Raw genomic sequence first — 18,087 nt, 5'->3', positions numbered from 1 at the left:
AAGCTACCTCAGATTCTTTCATTGCATGAGTCATAGAAGGGGTTAAAATAACTTGATATGTTCTTATTATTGATATCCATGGAATAAGGAAAGCTTTAATCCTAATAATCATTAATTTTCCATTAATTCATTCTCATTCATGCATATAGAATAATTCCATATTAGTCCCAAGAACTAAAATTTTACTTTGAGTTTTAAATCAGAAATCCCAAGTTCAGGCTACAAGATGATATACTTATAGAAACATCCAGAGTCATTCTCACCACAGACTAAAATGAAGAGATTTCATGAGCTTAAAGTCAAAATATAGTATAAAGCTATAATAGTTAAAACAGCATGGTACTGGCACAAAAACAGAGACATAGATTATGGGAACTGCATAGAAAGCCCAGAAATAAACTCACACTTATATGGTCAATTAATCTATGAGGCAATAATATACAGTAAGTGAAAGACAGGCTCTTCAGTAGTTGGTGTTGGGAAAACTGGACAGATACTTGCCAAAAAAAAAAAAAAAAAGATGCTGGACTACTTTCTAACACCATACACAAAACACCTCAAAATGGATCAAAGACTCAAGTGTAAGACTGAAACTAAAGAACTCCTAGAAGAAAACCTAGGCAGTAAACTCTTCGATACCTATCCTAGCAACATCTTTTTGGATACGTCTCCTCAGGCAAGGAAAACGGAAGCAGAAATAAATGGGACCGATTTAAGTTAATTGACCACATCAATGTGAAAAGCTTCTGCACAGTGGAAGGAATAACCAACAAAATGAAAAGACAAACTACTGAATGAAAGCAGATATCTGCAAATGATATATCCAATCGGGGGTTAGTTTTCAAAATACATAAAGAACTCCTACAACTCAACATCATGAAAACAATCCAATTAAAAATGAGAAGAGGCTCCAAACAGACACTTTTCACAGAAAACATAAGGATGGCTCACAGGCACGTGAAAGGAAGCTCGATACCACTAATCATCAGGAAAATGCAAATCAAAACCACAAGGGGGCGTCGCCTCACAAAGACAGCAAAGGGTCCGCGGGATGTGAGGGAAGGGGCCCGCACCTGCTGCTGGTGGGATTGTACATTGGTGCAGCCACGGTGGGAAGCAGTACCGAAGGTCCTCAAAATGTTAAAAATAGAGCTACCATATGATTCTGCAATTCCATTTCTTGGTGTTTGTCTAATGAAAGTACAAACACTAATTTAAAGGATATGTGCACCCCTGTGTTCACTGCAGCATTATTTACAATAGCTAAGAAGGGGAAACAGTGTCTAAATGCCCACCGATAGATGACTGGCCAAAGAAGAGGTGGCCTAAATATACAACAGAAAATTAGCCACAAAAAAAGAATGAACTCTTGCTACTGGTGACAACATGGATGGACCTCGACAGTTTTGTAACGAGTGAAATAAATCTCACAGAGAAATACAAGTACCACTTGATTCCACTTAGATGTGGAATCTAAAAAGCAAAACCAAACAGAAAGAGATACTGAACAAATGGACAGTTCTCTCAAGGGAGACAGGTGGGGGTTGGGTGAGAAAGGCAAAGGGGATTAAGAGGTACAACATTCCAGTCATAAAAGGAATGACCCGGATGTGATGTGCAGTCAGTAATATCATAAAGACTTCGTGTGGAGGAAGGTGGGTACTCGGTCTATCGCGGGGACCGCTTCGTAAGTTCTTAAGGTGTGTAAGTATCCAATAACCGTGTTGCACACCTGGGTCTTCCATAATATCACGTCGACTGCACTTGAATAATAAAATAGGAGCTTCCTGGATTCTGCTACTAGAACCCAACACACAGAGTGGGTTCGTGCGTTCAAACCATCACTGAGAGTACATGAATGAACGTGACCTTGGAATAGTGTGAATTTTACCGCAAAAACGACCAAATCGGCGTTACCATTTCTGATCGCAGACTGGCCTTAAACTACTCAGCAGAACTCGTATATCAAACAAGTCAGGTTTTATGAAGAGCTGTCAATGCCAAGCCAATGGCGGTCCTTGTTTCAGAGGTGACCCCTCCATGGGGGCATCGGACAGCGCCTCGAGCTCACGTAAGTGACAGGCACCATGCGAGGTCCACTTCACGCGCACTCAGCCTCATGTCAGTGGTGGTGTCGGAATCAGTCCATTCCACACTCACCATTTGCTCTCTGTGGCCTTAGACCCCGCTGCCCTCGGTCCGGGGGAGCACTCTCCCCTCTCTGGCCCGCACTGCTGCCAGCAGATGCCCCGTGCGTGTCTCCCCTCTGAGTCACATGAGGACAGGGTTTGTGCAGGCTGTGAATCCTGTCAGAATAAAGCCTTTACGTGGTCAACGATTTTGTGGTGTGTAAGTATCCTTGACTTGTTGATCTGAGGGTTTTTATAAACTGACTTGGATTTGTGAGTTCTGAGAGCAGGGTTCTCTTAAGGCCCTTGAATGGTGGAAGCGTAGCAGTAGCAGTGAAAATTAGCCCATTGGACCCACCTAATTCAAATCCCAGCCTTTGCAGAGAGAGACAGTCTCCTTACATGTGTTTGCTAGCATGTGCTCTCTGTTCCACCAGCCAGGGGGCCATTTCTTCCTAACAGGTCACAGCCGCTCTGGAAGCAGGAGACGAAGTCATTCCAAGGAGCCCCAAGGCCTTCAGGGCGGTGGGGATCGACCCCCAGGACACGCAAGCCCCTTTGCAGAAAGGCCAGCCAAGCTCATTCTCCGAGATGTTTTGTATGAGGCACAATTAAGATGATTTAGATTTAATTTAGGGAGCTACACTTCTCTGTTACAAAACATAATAAGAAAGGTGTCTTTCTTCCTGTAAAATTTCCTGTCCAGAGAACACTAGAACCCAGCTCTTCCGACAGGAAAGATGTAAGGCTGTACTACACAGAAATGCACAAAAGAGAATCTTTTCGATGGAAGCATGAAAAAAGGAAAATGAAAGGGATATATTTCAGCCTTTAGATTTTTTTTTAACAAAACCTCCTTCAGAAACGGAGCGTAAGGAGTTAGCATAGAGCTAGTACCATGAGTACCGTAAGTACCATAATGGCTGATTACACTTCTCTATGTGACCCAGTCACCAAGGTACCTGGAGCAAAGATGGGCAAGAAGGGGCGCACAGAGAAGACCAAACTCTGCCCCCCAAGTTTCTATGACCTGTCCTTTGCTATGGATGCAAATGAGGCTTGGAACTGTATGTGAGGGGACAGTTAAAGAGCTTGACCCCCCGAAACAGCCCTTACCGAAAATAAGAGCATGATTTTGTTGTACGTGGGAGAGTCACATCAGAGGGGGATCCCTGAAACTCCAGATGCATGTCGATCGCTTGCCTCGTTGGGTGACTGCTGTGTTGTTGGGACATCAGAGCCAGCACTGGGTGGGGGGAGGCAGGAGCAGCCTCCCCCTTAGTCTGCCCGGGGAAGGGCCAGCCGTCTGCCCGACGTCCCCGCGACAAATTCCAAATGTCGCCATTCCTCTGTGTCTTGAAATGTCAGTGTGCACATGTTCGTATCTGGGGACAAGAAATTCTTAGCTGGTTTGAACTACAACTTTGTACTGGTGTAAGTGACAACCAGCTGAGAGAAAGTGTTGGTTCTAGGTTAGCTACCTGGACTTCAGAGAAGTTAGTCATGGTTTGTGTGAACTTTAAAACCTTATTGACATAGTCACAAAATTCAAGAGGCAATGTAGCAGATGCCATTCGGGTTCGGAGTAGAGCCTTGAGTCTCTTCTTAGAAGCCCATCGTCTCCACAGAAGGGGCCTCTCTGCTCTGCTAGGAGCCAACTAGGGATGCTCGTTGGAAGTCACTCCGACATACCCGCAGCCCTTTCAAAGCAAGGCTCAATCATCTTCCCCAAAACCTATGACGCTCTAAGCCAGTTGAATGCCAGTTTTCACAGATACAAGAAAACCCAAGAGCACATGTGTGACTCTCAGAGGCCAACATGAGCTTCACCCACACTATGTGTCTTACAGACCAGGCTTTCCCTGGCCCTCCGTGAGCATCTGATGAAGCTTCAGAAAGCGAGTGGGTGCCTGATGCAGCTTGGGGGCTTCCTCCCAAACACTAGCCTGGAAAGGAAGGGGGGGCACAGATAAACCAGAGAGAGAAAGTAGCCAAGCTTTTATTTATTTCCAATTTAAACGTTGGTGGGAAAAGGAATCAGATTCTGAAGTGTCGTCCTCTTTGGCTCTCCTCCATGTAACAAAGTGGGCTACGCACAGATGGACAGGCCGTTGTCCACGTGGTCGGGCAACCTGAAGCGCCGCATTCTTTATGAAACACTAACACCCCGTTGCCAAGGAAGCGATCCCCACGGCTGGCCTGGCCCCATTAGTTTGTGTGGGGTGGCGGGATGGTGTAACCCAGGCATGCTGGAGAAGTGCTGCAGAGACACCCTGCGACTGAGTATATTTTCAAAAACAAACACACAAACAAATGTTTGTTAATGTGGTGCTTGGGGCGTCTCCGAGAAGCAATTCCCTAAGTGAAGCTGGGTGGAGAATTCCCAGCCACATAGCCTGGAACTGTGTATTTAGCTTCAGCTTATCTCAGGTCTATCTCAATGGATTTTCGCCTCGTATTTTCTATGGGCTGGGATTGCTGCTCACAATGACACCAGGAATCCTTCATGATACTTCTTCTCACCGTTGGATGCCAACGTGTAAGGGGGACCTGTTCAAAGATTTTCTTGTAACAACGGGCCAGCCCTAGGGTTGTGTTATTCTCTTGGCATGTAAAAACTTTCACAGAAGAACAGCTATTGTTACATTAAATTAGCTACCCTTATGAGCTCGTTCGTACAGCACTACGTTTGATTCCAGGTGAGGCGGCCCCGCCCAGCCGGGGCGTGTGGGTGGCTGCGCCCTTAGCTGGAAGCAGAAGGCGGGGCTGTCCTGCCGGACTGGGAAGCCGAAGGGCGACCTGGACCCAGCACACACATTTTTCGTAATTATGTTGCCTGCAGAGTTGCCACCTGTCCTGATTTGATGTGACTGAGGTGAAATGACAAAGTTGTCCTCATTTCTCTCTGCGTGGAGTGGTGCCAGCCTCAGAGCAGGAAGGAAGCGGGGGAGGAGCCTGGGGAAGCCTGGAGTCCTCTGGGGAGGCAGGGCAGCGGGCCCCTGGGTCACTGGGTGTGAGCTAGCAGACACTTTCCGCAGACGGTTGTAGCAGCAGCTATCAAAATGCTGAATGCGACAGCACCTTCACCCAGAAATAGTTGGACTTCGATCAACTGAATGATTAGCCAATACACACGCAGAGGTGACTCGCTGATGCGAATGTCATCATTCGGTGTTTGGGCGAAGGAGGCGCCCGTGATGGAAAGGTGAGCAGTGAAAGGGTACGCACTGCTTGCGATGAGCTGGCCCGCGGGTGGGGGCAGCTGGAAGTCACACCAGCGGATCTGTTCAGTCCCCCGGCTAACAGGTCACAGGAAGAGGAAGAAAGGGACAATAAAGAAAATGCAGAAGTGAGGGAACGGGAAAGGATAGTGAAGGGAATTGAAAGCTCAGGGAGAAGTGTTTTAAGGGCAGTGGGTTGACCCTGACCTTCAGGGAGGTGAAAGAGAACGAGGAGTGGCGAGGGACCCTGGTGGGGAGTGTTCAGCCAGGCGGGCGGGGCCCCGCCCCGGACCCCTCTCACCCTACATGGGGGCGTTATAGAACTCTTACCCGAGGGTAGAAGGAAGCCCACCAGCCTGACATCAAAGGTGAAAGGAGACAGGGAACGAAGCCAAGTGTGAGAACTCTCGTTGAAGACGCCTGACCTGCAACAGTGAGACGGTGCTTCTCAAAGCCCCCTTGGACTTTGAGAGGGGGCTCATTCCCCTCGGGTTCCCCAGCGCCTGGTCAGGTGTGTGGCACTGAATGCAGGGGTGAAGGTGGCAACAGCAAATAAACGGGAGACTGACTTGCGGGTACGTGGCTGCTCGGGGATGTTGTCAACTACAAGGTCAAATCTAAGGGAAGGGGGATGGGAAATGACCACATGGACGCTTGCTGTACATTCTCACACCCACTGCCAGTTGGTTCAGTGAGCTGTCATTGATGGGGGCTTCCCTGGTGCACAGGGGACCCCAGCAAGAAGCTTAGCAAAGGCTTTGAAGGGTTGGTTATGAGCTCTCCCCTCCAAGGCTGGAGCCAGTGTCGAGGGCGATCCATCTGACCACGAGACGGCTTCACAACCAGAACAGGGGCTTAGGTGGGCCCCCTGACCTGTCACTGGGGGTCTCGAGACAGAGTGTCTAAGCCAGTGGCTGTGGGTGTTGTAGAAGAGGATTCTGTGCTGAGAGAGAGGTTGGTCTAGCCGTTCTTTCAAATCTATTTTCACTCTTTAACACCCGAGTCTGTATTGTAGAATCCCATCTTTAATCTTTGAAGACATTAAGTGCCCGCAAAGCCACGCAATCTATGACATAGATCCGAGGGCCACCGATATGAGCGAAGTCCTCAGGTGGCTGTGGGGTGGCGGCCTTGAGGGCAGTGCTTGCTGCCCCGATGAAGTCTGAGTGACTGATGGTCAGGGTGGCCGCACGTGAACTCGCTCAGCACCCCCGCCTCCACCGTCCATGGGTAACACAACTCTGCTCTTGTTCAAAGTGAGACCAGTAGGAAATGGAACTTGTAAAGAACTCTTTCTTGCTTGAATGGCGGCTTACTAATATTTTGTGTCTAAAAAATTAAACCTTGTGTTTAAAATCTAAAATAGTCCATTTTGGAGACTGTACGAAACTGGCTGTAGGGGAAACAGGCGTTCACTCACAGGCCCTTGCACAACCGTACACAGGTTGTGAAGTCATCTGCTGTCCGTGCTCTCATTGGTGATAACGAGAAGGCACCGGCCCAAATTAGACATTTGGGCCCCACAGTGCTTGTGAAGTCGGGTTAGTGAGTTATTGTGTGTGTGCCGACACATTCATGTTGAATGTTCGTCTTTTTGGTTGGGCGTGGTGACAGACTGGCTCCACCACCAAGGAAAGCCTGTGCCCACTGTCCCTTCTTGTTCATGTTTTAATAGTCACTCCATGATGGTCACAGTCAACCTCTGAAATTTTGTTTAGCTTTCGTTTTTTGTTGTGCACAGATTTTAATGTCACCATGGTAGTGCGTTCTCCCGCCCTAACTAAAAAAAGTGTGCCCTCGCTCCTCAGCCTAATCTTGTCAGTTTGAGGGTTAAAATGTGTAGTTGAGGAAATTCTGAACTGCGGAATTTTCACATGCAAAATCTAGCAACTGTTTTGTTACACCATTAACACAGGGTGGAAAGACCCAGTGAGTCTGGGGTTCAAGGGCTGAGTTTCAGGGTGGGAGTGTGGAGTGCTCAGCTCCGTCATTGGGTTCATTCACAACCTGGGTGGCCGAGGAGGGGCCCACCGAATGTGGCAGAGCAGCTGCAAGGAGAAAACGGAGCCCTTGTCCCCCCGACACCTGACAAAACCCAGATCAGCTCTGGTTCAAAGGAATTGCGCCTTGTCAGTTCTCGTCTTTCACTTCTTTGGGGAATATTTGTCTGCAATCCACAGCCTGTTTGCCGTAATCATCCATCTGTTGACTGTGTGCTCGAGTGGCGCCCGGCCCGTGTGTTCTGGACGACCCAGAAGGAGGAGCAGAAGGCATGGCAGGCAGTCGCTAAGAGGCCCTTTTATCGGAAATTTGAGTTCGTTTCCCTTTTGCATTTTCGGAAAAGTGGATGTGTTTGGGGATCTGGGGTTTAAGGTATTTTCATTATTACCTCCAAGGATGCAATTTGATATGACTGGTGAGATCAGAACAAAACCCTCCCAGCTAGTCTGAAGGTAAAACTATGTCGTAAAGCCGTATGATAATCAAATAAAATTATTGAATTGCTTATCAATCATTCAGATTATTCTACTAAGAAAAGGAATAAATGAATTTAAAAAACAAACTTAAAGCCTTATACTACCCATACTTTTCAAAGCGTATATGATCTGATCATATATGCAAATATATTTAATACACATATATATGTTCATGCATACATATACATATATTCAAGTTTGATAACCTACTGTCTTTCAGCATACTGTCACAATAAATCTCCATTATGTAACTGGCTACTGGGCCTCTTTAACAAACTTGGCCTGTAAAATCTTGGGTCTGGGAAGGAAGGGCGTCTCTGGGGAAAGAGCAGAAGAGCCCCAAGTCCAGCCTCACACGTCCCCTTGCTCTCCCAAGCCTCACCGCCACAGCTGCCAGTCACTAGAGCCTCCTGCAGTTGGAGCGGGGCTGGGCAGGCACTCGCCCAGACACACACGGCCGGGACAGCAGCCTCACAGCTATGCAGCTTACTCTCCTTTCACGGGGAGGAGATAGCACGGCCGGTTAGTGGTAGAGATGAGCACCCCTTCACTTGCTTCTCCGCTGCTCACTTCATCATCGTCCTCATTGCCTCCTGGGCCAGGTGCCTGGGAGTGGGGGACGCTGGGCAGGCTGGAACTGTGTGTTTCCTCCACACTCACACGCTGGGCTAAGAGGTGCTGGAACCCACCACTGCGAGAGAGCGGGGAGAGGGGATAACAGGACAGTGATGACCAGGAAAATATGTGCATCTCATCAGGACCCTGGTGGCCTTGCCAGGACATGTTAAGAAGGACCCTCTGTCCTCATAGGCATGTCTGTGATTTTATTCACATTCTTATTCACAGACGTGTTCCCATGTAATGTGTTCTTTAGATCCAACTAGGTCTATAAAAACTCCGCAGGCGGCGCCATGCTGCTTCTCCTCCCGTGTCCACCCAGAGACAGCACAGGGACCACACCGATGCCCAGTTATCCCCTCGGCCACTGTGTCCCAAGGAAGGACGTCGGGACAAGTTGAAGTGCCCAGTGTAGTATGCATCACCCCCAAACCACTGTTCAATATGTTTCCGAGTTGAAGCTTCTTTCTCCTTTGCCTCCCGAGGGGAGTACTGGTGTTCACCCTCTAACCCGCACAAGACAAGGGAGGAGTGTCATGTCCCCGTCACATCCGCTCAGAAACCCACCATCCCAGGGAGTCTCAGGCTTTGACATGATATAAGTCGCATTTGTTCTGACGGTGGAGATGACTCAGTAGTTAACCTTTATCTCTTTTCTGGTGTTTGTAAAATTCTTTTTTGCTACTTGGACAATCTTTTGTCTTTTAATCAGTGTATGCAGATAATAAAAATTTTTAGTAGTTGTCCTAAAGTTATGATACATATTGAATATTATAATTAACCCAAATCCGTGTTCAGACATCACTAGAAAGAGAATGTGTGTGATGCAGACACCTTGTAAGAGAGCAGTCCCTATTCCTCCTCCAAACCCTCTGGGACGTTGCTGTCATTTATGTCACTGAAGTGTACGGTGTGATCAGCCAATGCACCTTCACTAGTGTTAAAGTTACCTTTCAAACCAACTGGGAACCAGGAAACTAAAAGCCCTGACTCACCTTCACCCCTCTCCAGTGCGCTCCCGTCCTCTGTTCAGACCCAGATGTCTGACCTGCCCCGTCTCCCTTTTGCCCGAGGAGCTTCTCTGACCGTGGCTGGCAGGGCGGGTCTAAAGACCACGAACCCCTCGGCCCTGGGCCAGGAAGGTCTTTCCTTTGGCAGGATCATTTTGCCGGATACAGAGTTCTAGGTCAAAGGCACTTTTGTTTCACCATTTTAAATGTCTCACTCCACTCTTCGGCACTTGGTGTGAGTCCCCAGTCACCGGTACTTCAGGTAACCCTTCCCTCTGTTCTCCTTTCTCCTCTTTCCGGGACTCAACTTTCGTCTCTTTGAAACTGCCCCACATTCTTAGATATCCTGTTCCATTTTCTTCATTCTTTTTTTCCTGCACTTCAGTTCAAGAACTTTCTTTTCACCTTTCTTTAAGCTCGCTGATTCTTTCTCCAGCCACGCCAAGTCCAGTCTGTTCGCCACACTTTGGGCTTGTGTCCGGGGAGGCTGCACTTTGAGAGTGAGGTGTCACAGACTGATGGAGAAGAGGGCGATGGTTCGGGACAGTCTCCCAGGGAGAAGGGAGCGCTGGCCAAGGACAGCGATGGCAGACTGCACCCAGACTCCACGGGAAGTGGGCCCTGAACCTGCAGTGGCACTGATCTCACCAGGGACACAGCATCGGGTAGAGGGCGTTGTTTCTGTTAGAGGAGCTGTCGCCCATTGGCCACACAAACTGTGATTGGCAGGACAGGGAAGGAGAAGGGGAAACAGGTGGTGGTGCTTGCCCAGAGGTGGACAGGGGATGCAGGCAAAGCAGCTACAAAGGACAAGGGAGCCATGGGTTTCAGCATCATTGGCATCGCCCCATGCGGTCCAGGCTGGGAAGAGAGGTGAGAGGTCAGAAGTCCACTTAACCAGGAAGCAAGCGTGCAGGGCTGAGGTCAGAGCTGGGGTCTCTGGGATGAGGAATGGGGAGGGGGAAGGGGATACTCTCTGAGCTGGGCTGGGAGTGGCCACACGGTGACTCATTCATGAAGCACCCTCTGGTGAACCCTTTGTACAGCCAGGCACAGCAGTGACTGGATGGCTGGACCCTGTCCTCGTCACCTTGCCATTTCAGCAACAGGCGGCAGAGGGTCAAGTACAGGCGGTGTGCAGCACGTTGGAAAGAGGGGAGCATGACGGGGAAATGCGGCAGGGATGCGGCATGCGGGGTGCAGAAGGGCCTCACTGAGAAGGTGGCCTGAGGAGGGCGGGCAGCGCTCCATGCATATGTCAGGGCCAAGAGCGTTACAACTAGGGGGGCAGCAAGCCCACAGGCCCGGGACAGCAGCCAGCCTGGGTGTCCAGGGGCAAAGGGCAGGCCAGTGTGGCAGAAGCACGTTGAGCATGGGAGAAGGAGGGCTCAGGATGATGCCAGGGCCCGGCGCAGACGACCTGCCTGGCTGCTGTCATGGCCTTGGCATTTACTCTTTTTTTTTTACTATCTTTTTTTTAAAGATTTTATTTATTTCTCTTTAGAGGGGAAGAGAAGGAGAGAAGTATCAATGTATGGTTGCCTCTCATGAGTCCCCTGCTGGGAACTGGCCTGCAACCCAGGCATGTGCCCTGACTGGGAATCGAACCTCAATCGTGTGCTTCTCAGGCCCGTGCTCAATCCACTGAGCTACGCCAGCCAGGGCGGCATTTACTCTTAGTGAGCCCGGGGGCGGACGGTGGTCGGCACACATATCTCAGCACAATGCTTTTTTCTTTGTCCTCACCCGAGGACATTTTGTCATGTCTTTTAGAGAGAGGGGGGAAGAAGGAAAGAGAGAGAGAGAGAGAAACGTCGATCAGTTGCCTCTCATACGCTCTCCAACAAGGGATTGAACCCGCAACCCAGGCGTGTGCCCTGACCAGGAACCAAACCCACCTTTCAGTTACAGGACAGTGCTCCAACCAACCAAGCCACACCAGCCAGGGCTCAGCAAGATTCCTTTAACTGTTACAGCGAGAGCAGACCTCCTGATGGGGGCTGAGGCTGAGGGCCGGGGACGGCAGGCATTGCCACTGTCAGAGTGTGTAGACCCCACACAAGGAGTTTGGGTAAACGGGAGTGCACGCCCCCATGAACACCAGCCTCTGTGTAGTCTCGGCTCGCTGGAGGGCCCTTTCTCCCTCCCTGCCACCCCCACCCACTGGGCACCACTGCCTCCCATAGGCGTGGCTGTGTCTCCAGCTTTGTTATTTTTAACCCCCGTCTTCACTGAGTCTGTACCCGTCTGCTTCCCAAGTTGACGTTTCTGTGATGAGCAGTTGCAGATGCTGCCCCCCCCAACTCCGCCACGGTCTCCTTCAATACCTTGACCCCTTCCAGCTCATGCCTCCTAACTGTGCTATGTCGATCCTTGTTTTTATGGTCCATTGCACCTACCAGGTGTTTCAGGTAATTACCCAGTCTTCTGGTAAAGATGTTGATATTTGCGCTCTCCTTGGCGTCAATCCTCGTTTATATCCTAGGAGAACATTGGAATACAAATGCCGAAAGTAGGCTAATTTCAAATTCCGTTTCTTATTTTACCTGGCATTAAAGTAAGTCAAATTTGAAGGATGTAAAGGATCACTGTGAAGGAAAAAATAATAATCCTCAAACATTTCTATGGCTGAATACAATTATTTTTTAAAATGACATTTCTTAAACATGTCAAGATATAAATTTAGGTATTGGCATTTTGTCTTTATACAACCAGAAGGCCCAGAGGAAAATTGATAAATTAAACGAAGACACAAAGCCCAAAGTAGTCATGTTAAGTCTGGACTTAATGCTGTGACGATGTGGAGACTGAATCGTGGGCTGAAGTACCAACCGGTCCCTGACAGTGGGCTCAGGTTTCTCATCTTGGCCGCCTCCGCCCCTGGGCTGTGCAGGCTCCCTGCTCCCCCTGCTCTCTGCGAATCTGCCCCTTGCAGGCTGGGCAGCCGACACTGGCGCTCTCCCACGCTGGGAACCATCCCTGGAGTTCGCTCTGCCGTGTTCTTTCCTCCTTCATTTTACAAAACTAAGTAGGATCCCTTGCTCCCAAAGACAACTCAAAGTCAAGAGCTGACGTGAGGCTGAATTTCCACAGCAGCTTGTGGTTGGATTGCAGACAAGCAACCCAGTGATGCAGAGTATGGTGTTCCTAACTGACGAGCTGGCCATCAAAACGGCAACTCTGAACCAACAGCTTCTCTGGAGACCCTCAGATGACAAGGTGCCGTGGCCACAGGGCGAGGGGCACAGCCCCGGGGTGTCTCCTGGTGTCAAGGCTCTAGCTGTCCATCTCCATTGTCAAGGACCTGCCTGTTGCAATGCATTCACTGTGTTTTTCACCAAAATATTTCCCTCGGCACTTCATTTATTTTCTTGGCTACTGTCAGGTGAGGATATCAACTGGTCATATTCAGGAACTACTTTCTCCAAGTATGAAGTAATGGCAAGGACTACATCGAATGTAATCTCAAAGAGTAAAGCTTTGTCCCAGCATTTTTCATGCCCACAAACTTTCAGAATGGGCACCGGCCCCAACAAATTCATCTGCACAGCATCCCGCATAAGCAGCCATTGAGCCTGTGTGTGAAAACCTCCAGTTCCCGGGTTAGGAGGCTCTGCGTTCCATTGTAAATCACAAACTTCTTTGTATTGAGCCAAAGGCTGCTGCTGTTACTCTCTGCATGTTGCTTTAACCCTGCCTTCTAGAGGAAAAATCAAATCTCACCTCTGTTGCAAAGGACTCCTCCGTCGCCCCACAGCCCCCCACCTCGGCCTGCCCTCCCCAGACCAGTGTGCCCCATCTGTCCCCCACGGGGACATCACAAAGTCCCCTAAAGGGAGTGATATCTTTGGTGCAGATTGCATGCAACTCGATTCCATATCGGAAACTGCAACAGATTATGCAAGCCTCAGAGAAGCAGGTTCTTAACGTCAATTTTGTTTCCGGGGTACTGTTACAAATGCCTGCACACCAACACTGCAGAACAGTTCTGTAAAAGACAGGGCAGCACCCATTTTAAGTGACAAGCAAGCATGCACTGGCACGTGTGTGTGTGTGTGTGTTTCTTTGTGCCACTGAAGACAGAAGAACATGTGGCAGCTTGACAAAGCTGCCATTGACGGGTGAAACTCGGAGGTGACAGGCACAGAGACTGAAGTGGTCCCATGCCCAGATCCTTCCCACTGGAGACCCTTTCCACACCGAGATGCAGGATGTTTAGGGGCCCAGACAGCGCCCCCTGGAGGACCAGGTGAGGCTCTGAAACAGAGCTGAGTCCCGTGAAGGCGGGCGTCCAGCCGCCCAGTCTTCACTCTCTTTTCTCTTTATTGCATGGTGTTTTTTTTAATCTTTTCAATTACTGTTGACATTCAGTATTATTTTGTATTGGTTTCACGTGTATGGCATGGTGGGTAGACAAATGCATAATTTACAAGGTGATCCCCTGATAATTCTCGGTGCCTGTTGGTTCCTCTGGATGGCCCCGCCGGGGCCGGAGGGGAGGAAACAGGATGGGACAAATACTTGAAATGACCCTGTGTTCCCCAGCTCCCCCCTCTGGCCTCACAAAGCCCTGGCTGTCCACTAGGGTCAGGCGACACGCAGAGATGACATGGTGCCCAAAGGCCAGGTCACAATGGGAAGGGCAGACAGGCCTGGCCCCCCAGCTCACAGGGTACTCCTCCCCAGCGAGTCCCAGTGGGGGCCAGGCAGCCACCAGCTCCCTCCCTCGGAGGTGCGGTTTCCGGGGGTTGGTTAGGGGTTTGCAGGTAGCCCTGCGTGTCGATAGTCACACCTGTTTGTCAGAACACGTTGCCCCAGAGAAGGGGAATAACACATTTGTAACTCATTTCTTTCTCCAACAGCCGGCTGCCCCAACTCCTTGATTAAAGAGCTCCATCACTTCCGGATTCTTGGAGAAGAGCAGGTGAGTGAGCTTCCCCAAGGCTGCACCAAGGGTCTGAGGGTCCGATGGGGGGAAAGACACACAGCAGTGAGACAGCCTGGGCTCCCTCCGGGGAGGCAGCATCTCCTGACCCTCAGCACCCCAAATGGGGAAGAATGAGTGTCTGCACTGCAGAGCCGTGTGCGGACACTCCTGCCCTGCCCCACCCATAAGACCCGACGGGGCGTTAATCGGCACATCTGCTCTCTGCCAGAGCGTGTCCTCTCCAACACCGGCAGGAGCAGGTAGCACAGGCAGGTGAGCAAACAGATCAGTGCTGGGAGGAGCTGTGCCCGGGGGGCCCCTCGGCACAGACAGCCCTGATGTCCTCGGGCCAACGGCCCTGTCTCCTCACCAGGTCCGGGCTTTCTGTACGTCATCTACCTTCCCCTGCCATGGGAGGACATGACCCTGTGACTTCTATACAAGTGCGCCCCATTGAAGGGGCGTCATTTAAACATTGTGTGTGCTCAGTGAGACGTGTTAGCTTCTCAGTAGATGCGCTAAGTGAATGATTCGGGTGCTAAATAGTGTATGTGTTAGATGTGTAATATCTCATGTAATATTTGCAAATAATATAGACACACACAACACGTACTTTTGACTGCATGAATCTTTTACTCCTTATATGGATTACAGGACCCATATTATAATGTTAAATCTTTATATGTCGAGTTATCCTTGGAATACACCTAGTAGTTGACAGCATGGTGGGTGACCCACCTCACACTCTGTACTGACTGTACCCCCAAAGGCAGCCTTTGCCAACTCGGCTCAGAGGACACGCCAATGAGATGCGGCGGCTCAGCTTTGTCGATGAGGTTTTGGTTCGCGTATTTTTCTTCAGTACCTGTTTGTGGAAACGTCGGTCTGCCCATTTCCAATATGAGATTACAGACAATATGAGGTTCATTAGAGGGGGATTAAAAACAGTGGAATCACTTTCAACTCCTTTTATTAACAGACTACATCATGACTCCTTCAAAATTTCACACTGCAACTTTCCACAGCAACAGGCATAGGTGTTGCTTTAAATGCAGATGAAATCAGTGGTCCTTTATTGTGGGTGAGAACCAATAACCAGCTGCCCAGCCACACCTGTTTATGGAAACACCTGCATCCACAGCCACCTGCCCGTGACGCCCTGAGAGCTGCCTCCCCGCCGGCTGCCCCGGGTGCTGCTCAGGCGGTGGGACCTTCCGCCCTGGCTTCTGCCAGCGCTCACCGATCGTTCCCATGGGTGTTTCAGACACTGGGTGTTTGATAGGGAGAGAAGCAGCTGTAATCATCCCCTTGGATTTGCATAAAACCCAGACCACTTTGCATTCTCCTAGACACCTCACCCCGCCACAATCAAATTGCCATCGCCCTGATGAGTTGTGCCCTGGGTGACATCATGTGTCACAGCAGTAGTGGTCTTCACTTGCTGGAAACACACACCTCCCTCTTTCCTTCCTTCCTTCCTTCCTTCCTTCCTTCCTTCCTTCCGTCCGTCCGTCTGTCTGTCTTTCCTTCCTTCCATCTTTCCTTCCTTCCATCTTTCCTTCCTTCCGTCTTTTCCTCTATCCAGCAGGTACTCACGTACTGGTGCCATGCTCAGCTATGGCATAGAGGAGTGGAAAGAGTTCTCTATCGGGCCCACGTCCTGGCTGGGGAAACCCATGGGGTGTCCTGTGCACGCAGACTGCCCACGTGCATTGCACTAGGTGGTTAGTGTTGGGTACAGAACAACGGAACCACCAGGCAGGATACCGAGTGCTGGGCGAGGGGCAGAATTTCACATGCGGCGACATGTGACGAAACACCTGAGCAGCGCAGTGGCATCGGGGCTCTCCCTGGAGGCTTGAGGCCACTTACATCGATGGGCGTCTCTCTCCCCACGGTTTCCGGTGTGCAGGAAAGGGGCAGTGACCCTCGGGCATCCCCCAGAGTTTTCATAAGCAGGGTTGTAATGGAAGTTGTAAATATTCAGTACTGCATTCAAATGTTTCTGACTTAAACACTATTTCTACTCCATCAATATATTGAACTCGTAGCAACAGAGAGACATTGAAAGAAGTGTAATGTTCACTTAAAAGTGAATTTATAGAGCTTGCACAGACACTGGTCAATTACTCAGTACTGGACGGTGGAGATGCTAACCCATCATCTAATATCTTCACACGTGATTCCTTTCCATTTTCACTGATTTTGAGCTCTGGATTAAAAATAAATCTCTAAACACTATAAATCATTACCTTCTCATAACAAAAATACAATTAAAACCCATTGAAATTTAAAATAATACATTCAGTTTAGCTGCTTTGCCCTATCTCTGATTCGTGTGTACGGTTTACATTCATAAAGCACCTCCCATCCCCCCGACCCCTAACCAAGGCCAAGCCACTTGGCAAAGATATCATCACACTGTAGGCAGTAAAGCCGCCCCAACGTTCCGGCTGAGCCCCAAGGAGAACAAGCTTAGCTTCAGTCCATAGGGTGTGGAGACCCTGCAGAAAAATTGCATCTCAGAAGTACCTGCCCTTGTACCGGCTTCCCCTGCTGTACTTCAGTCCCTGGAACTTCAAGGAAATAACCTTCATCACTCCGCGAACATCCCGTGCACAGTGTTGTGTAGTGTTGTCCCGTGCACAGTGCTGTGTAGTGTTGTCCCGTGCACAGTGCTGTGTAGTGTTGTCCCGTGCACAGTGCTGTGTAGTGTTGTCCCGTGCGCAGTGTTGTGTAGTGTTGTCCCATGCGCAGTGTTGTGTAGTGTTGTCGTGCTGGGGTTGAATAAATGGGCAAACAAGGGTGTCGCAGGCACAAATCAGTGTTGTGTAGTGTTGTCGTGCTGGGGTTGAATAAATGGGCAAACAAGGGTGTCGCAGGCACAAATCGAGATGCAGGCTAAGATGGGAGCCAGCGGTGACCGGGCTGTAGCTGCTTTGGAGAAGGCCCCGAGGGACCCCACACCAGGAAGGCTCATAGGGCACCGCTGCCGGTGAGCGAGGACCCTGGGAGTGGAGCCAAAGAACGTTCCAGGGGGGTTAGTGGCCCCCAGGTGGTGAGGAACTCGCTTTGTTCAAGCCAGTTCCCCAAACTCAGTGTGGCTGGAAGGAAATGAGCAAAAGGGGCCGCGGGGAAAGACGCGGACGATCTAGAATGCAGGCTGTGGTCAAGAGTATGGATCTGACTCCGGTTCAGTGGGAGCTCCTTGAACTTGTAAGCAGCCAGCTGGCACCATCCAGATTACATGTTAAGAAAGACCATCTTGTTGCAATGCAGACATGGGCTAGAACGAGATGGTTGGCAGAGACACTTCCGTTTGAAGAGTACTCAGAGGTGGGATTAAAGGTCTCGGTGGTCGGCTGGCTGTGGGGCTGAGAAACTTCCCATTAGTTCAAGGGTTCGCAGGAGGGTTTCCTAGTCATGGGGCAGGGGTCCTGGGGGACACGGAGAAGGGGTTTAAGAGAGGAGGGAGGCTTGCGTTGGGGAAATAGAGGCCCTTCGAGGGATGAGAGCTTGGGGGAAAGGGCCACAGGGGAGGTCCGAGTCTCAGAAGTAAACGATGATGTGAGCAAGGTGGATAGACTCTGATGCTCCTCGGAGGGAGGCAGTGCACAGCCAGGCCCCCTGGCTATTGTCACCTCACCTGGCTATTGGCATCTCAGGTGTGTCTCTCGCCATCAAGACAACTTACTCGGCCTTCAC

General features: G+C 50.0%; 1 protein-coding gene across 1 annotated transcript in view; it reads left to right on the top strand.

The window, feature by feature from the left end:
* PRKN (parkin RBR E3 ubiquitin protein ligase) overlaps positions 1–18,087 on the top strand; it is an 851,421-nt gene that overhangs the window by 709,577 nt on the left and 123,757 nt on the right. Inside the window, exon 8 of the mRNA XM_037059502.1 lies at positions 14,318–14,379. Coding sequence (XP_036915397.1) covers positions 14,318–14,379 — 62 coding nt within the window. The remainder of the gene's footprint in view (positions 1–14,317; positions 14,380–18,087) is intronic.

This window comes from Sturnira hondurensis, unplaced genomic scaffold (assembly GCF_014824575.4).
Source record: "Sturnira hondurensis isolate 20B ecotype Veracruz unplaced genomic scaffold, ASM1482457v3 Scaffold0000167, whole genome shotgun sequence".
Taxonomy (NCBI): domain Eukaryota; kingdom Metazoa; phylum Chordata; class Mammalia; order Chiroptera; family Phyllostomidae; genus Sturnira; species Sturnira hondurensis.
Note: the sequence above shows the minus strand (reverse complement) of the source record. Positions and strands in the feature narration are given on the sequence as shown.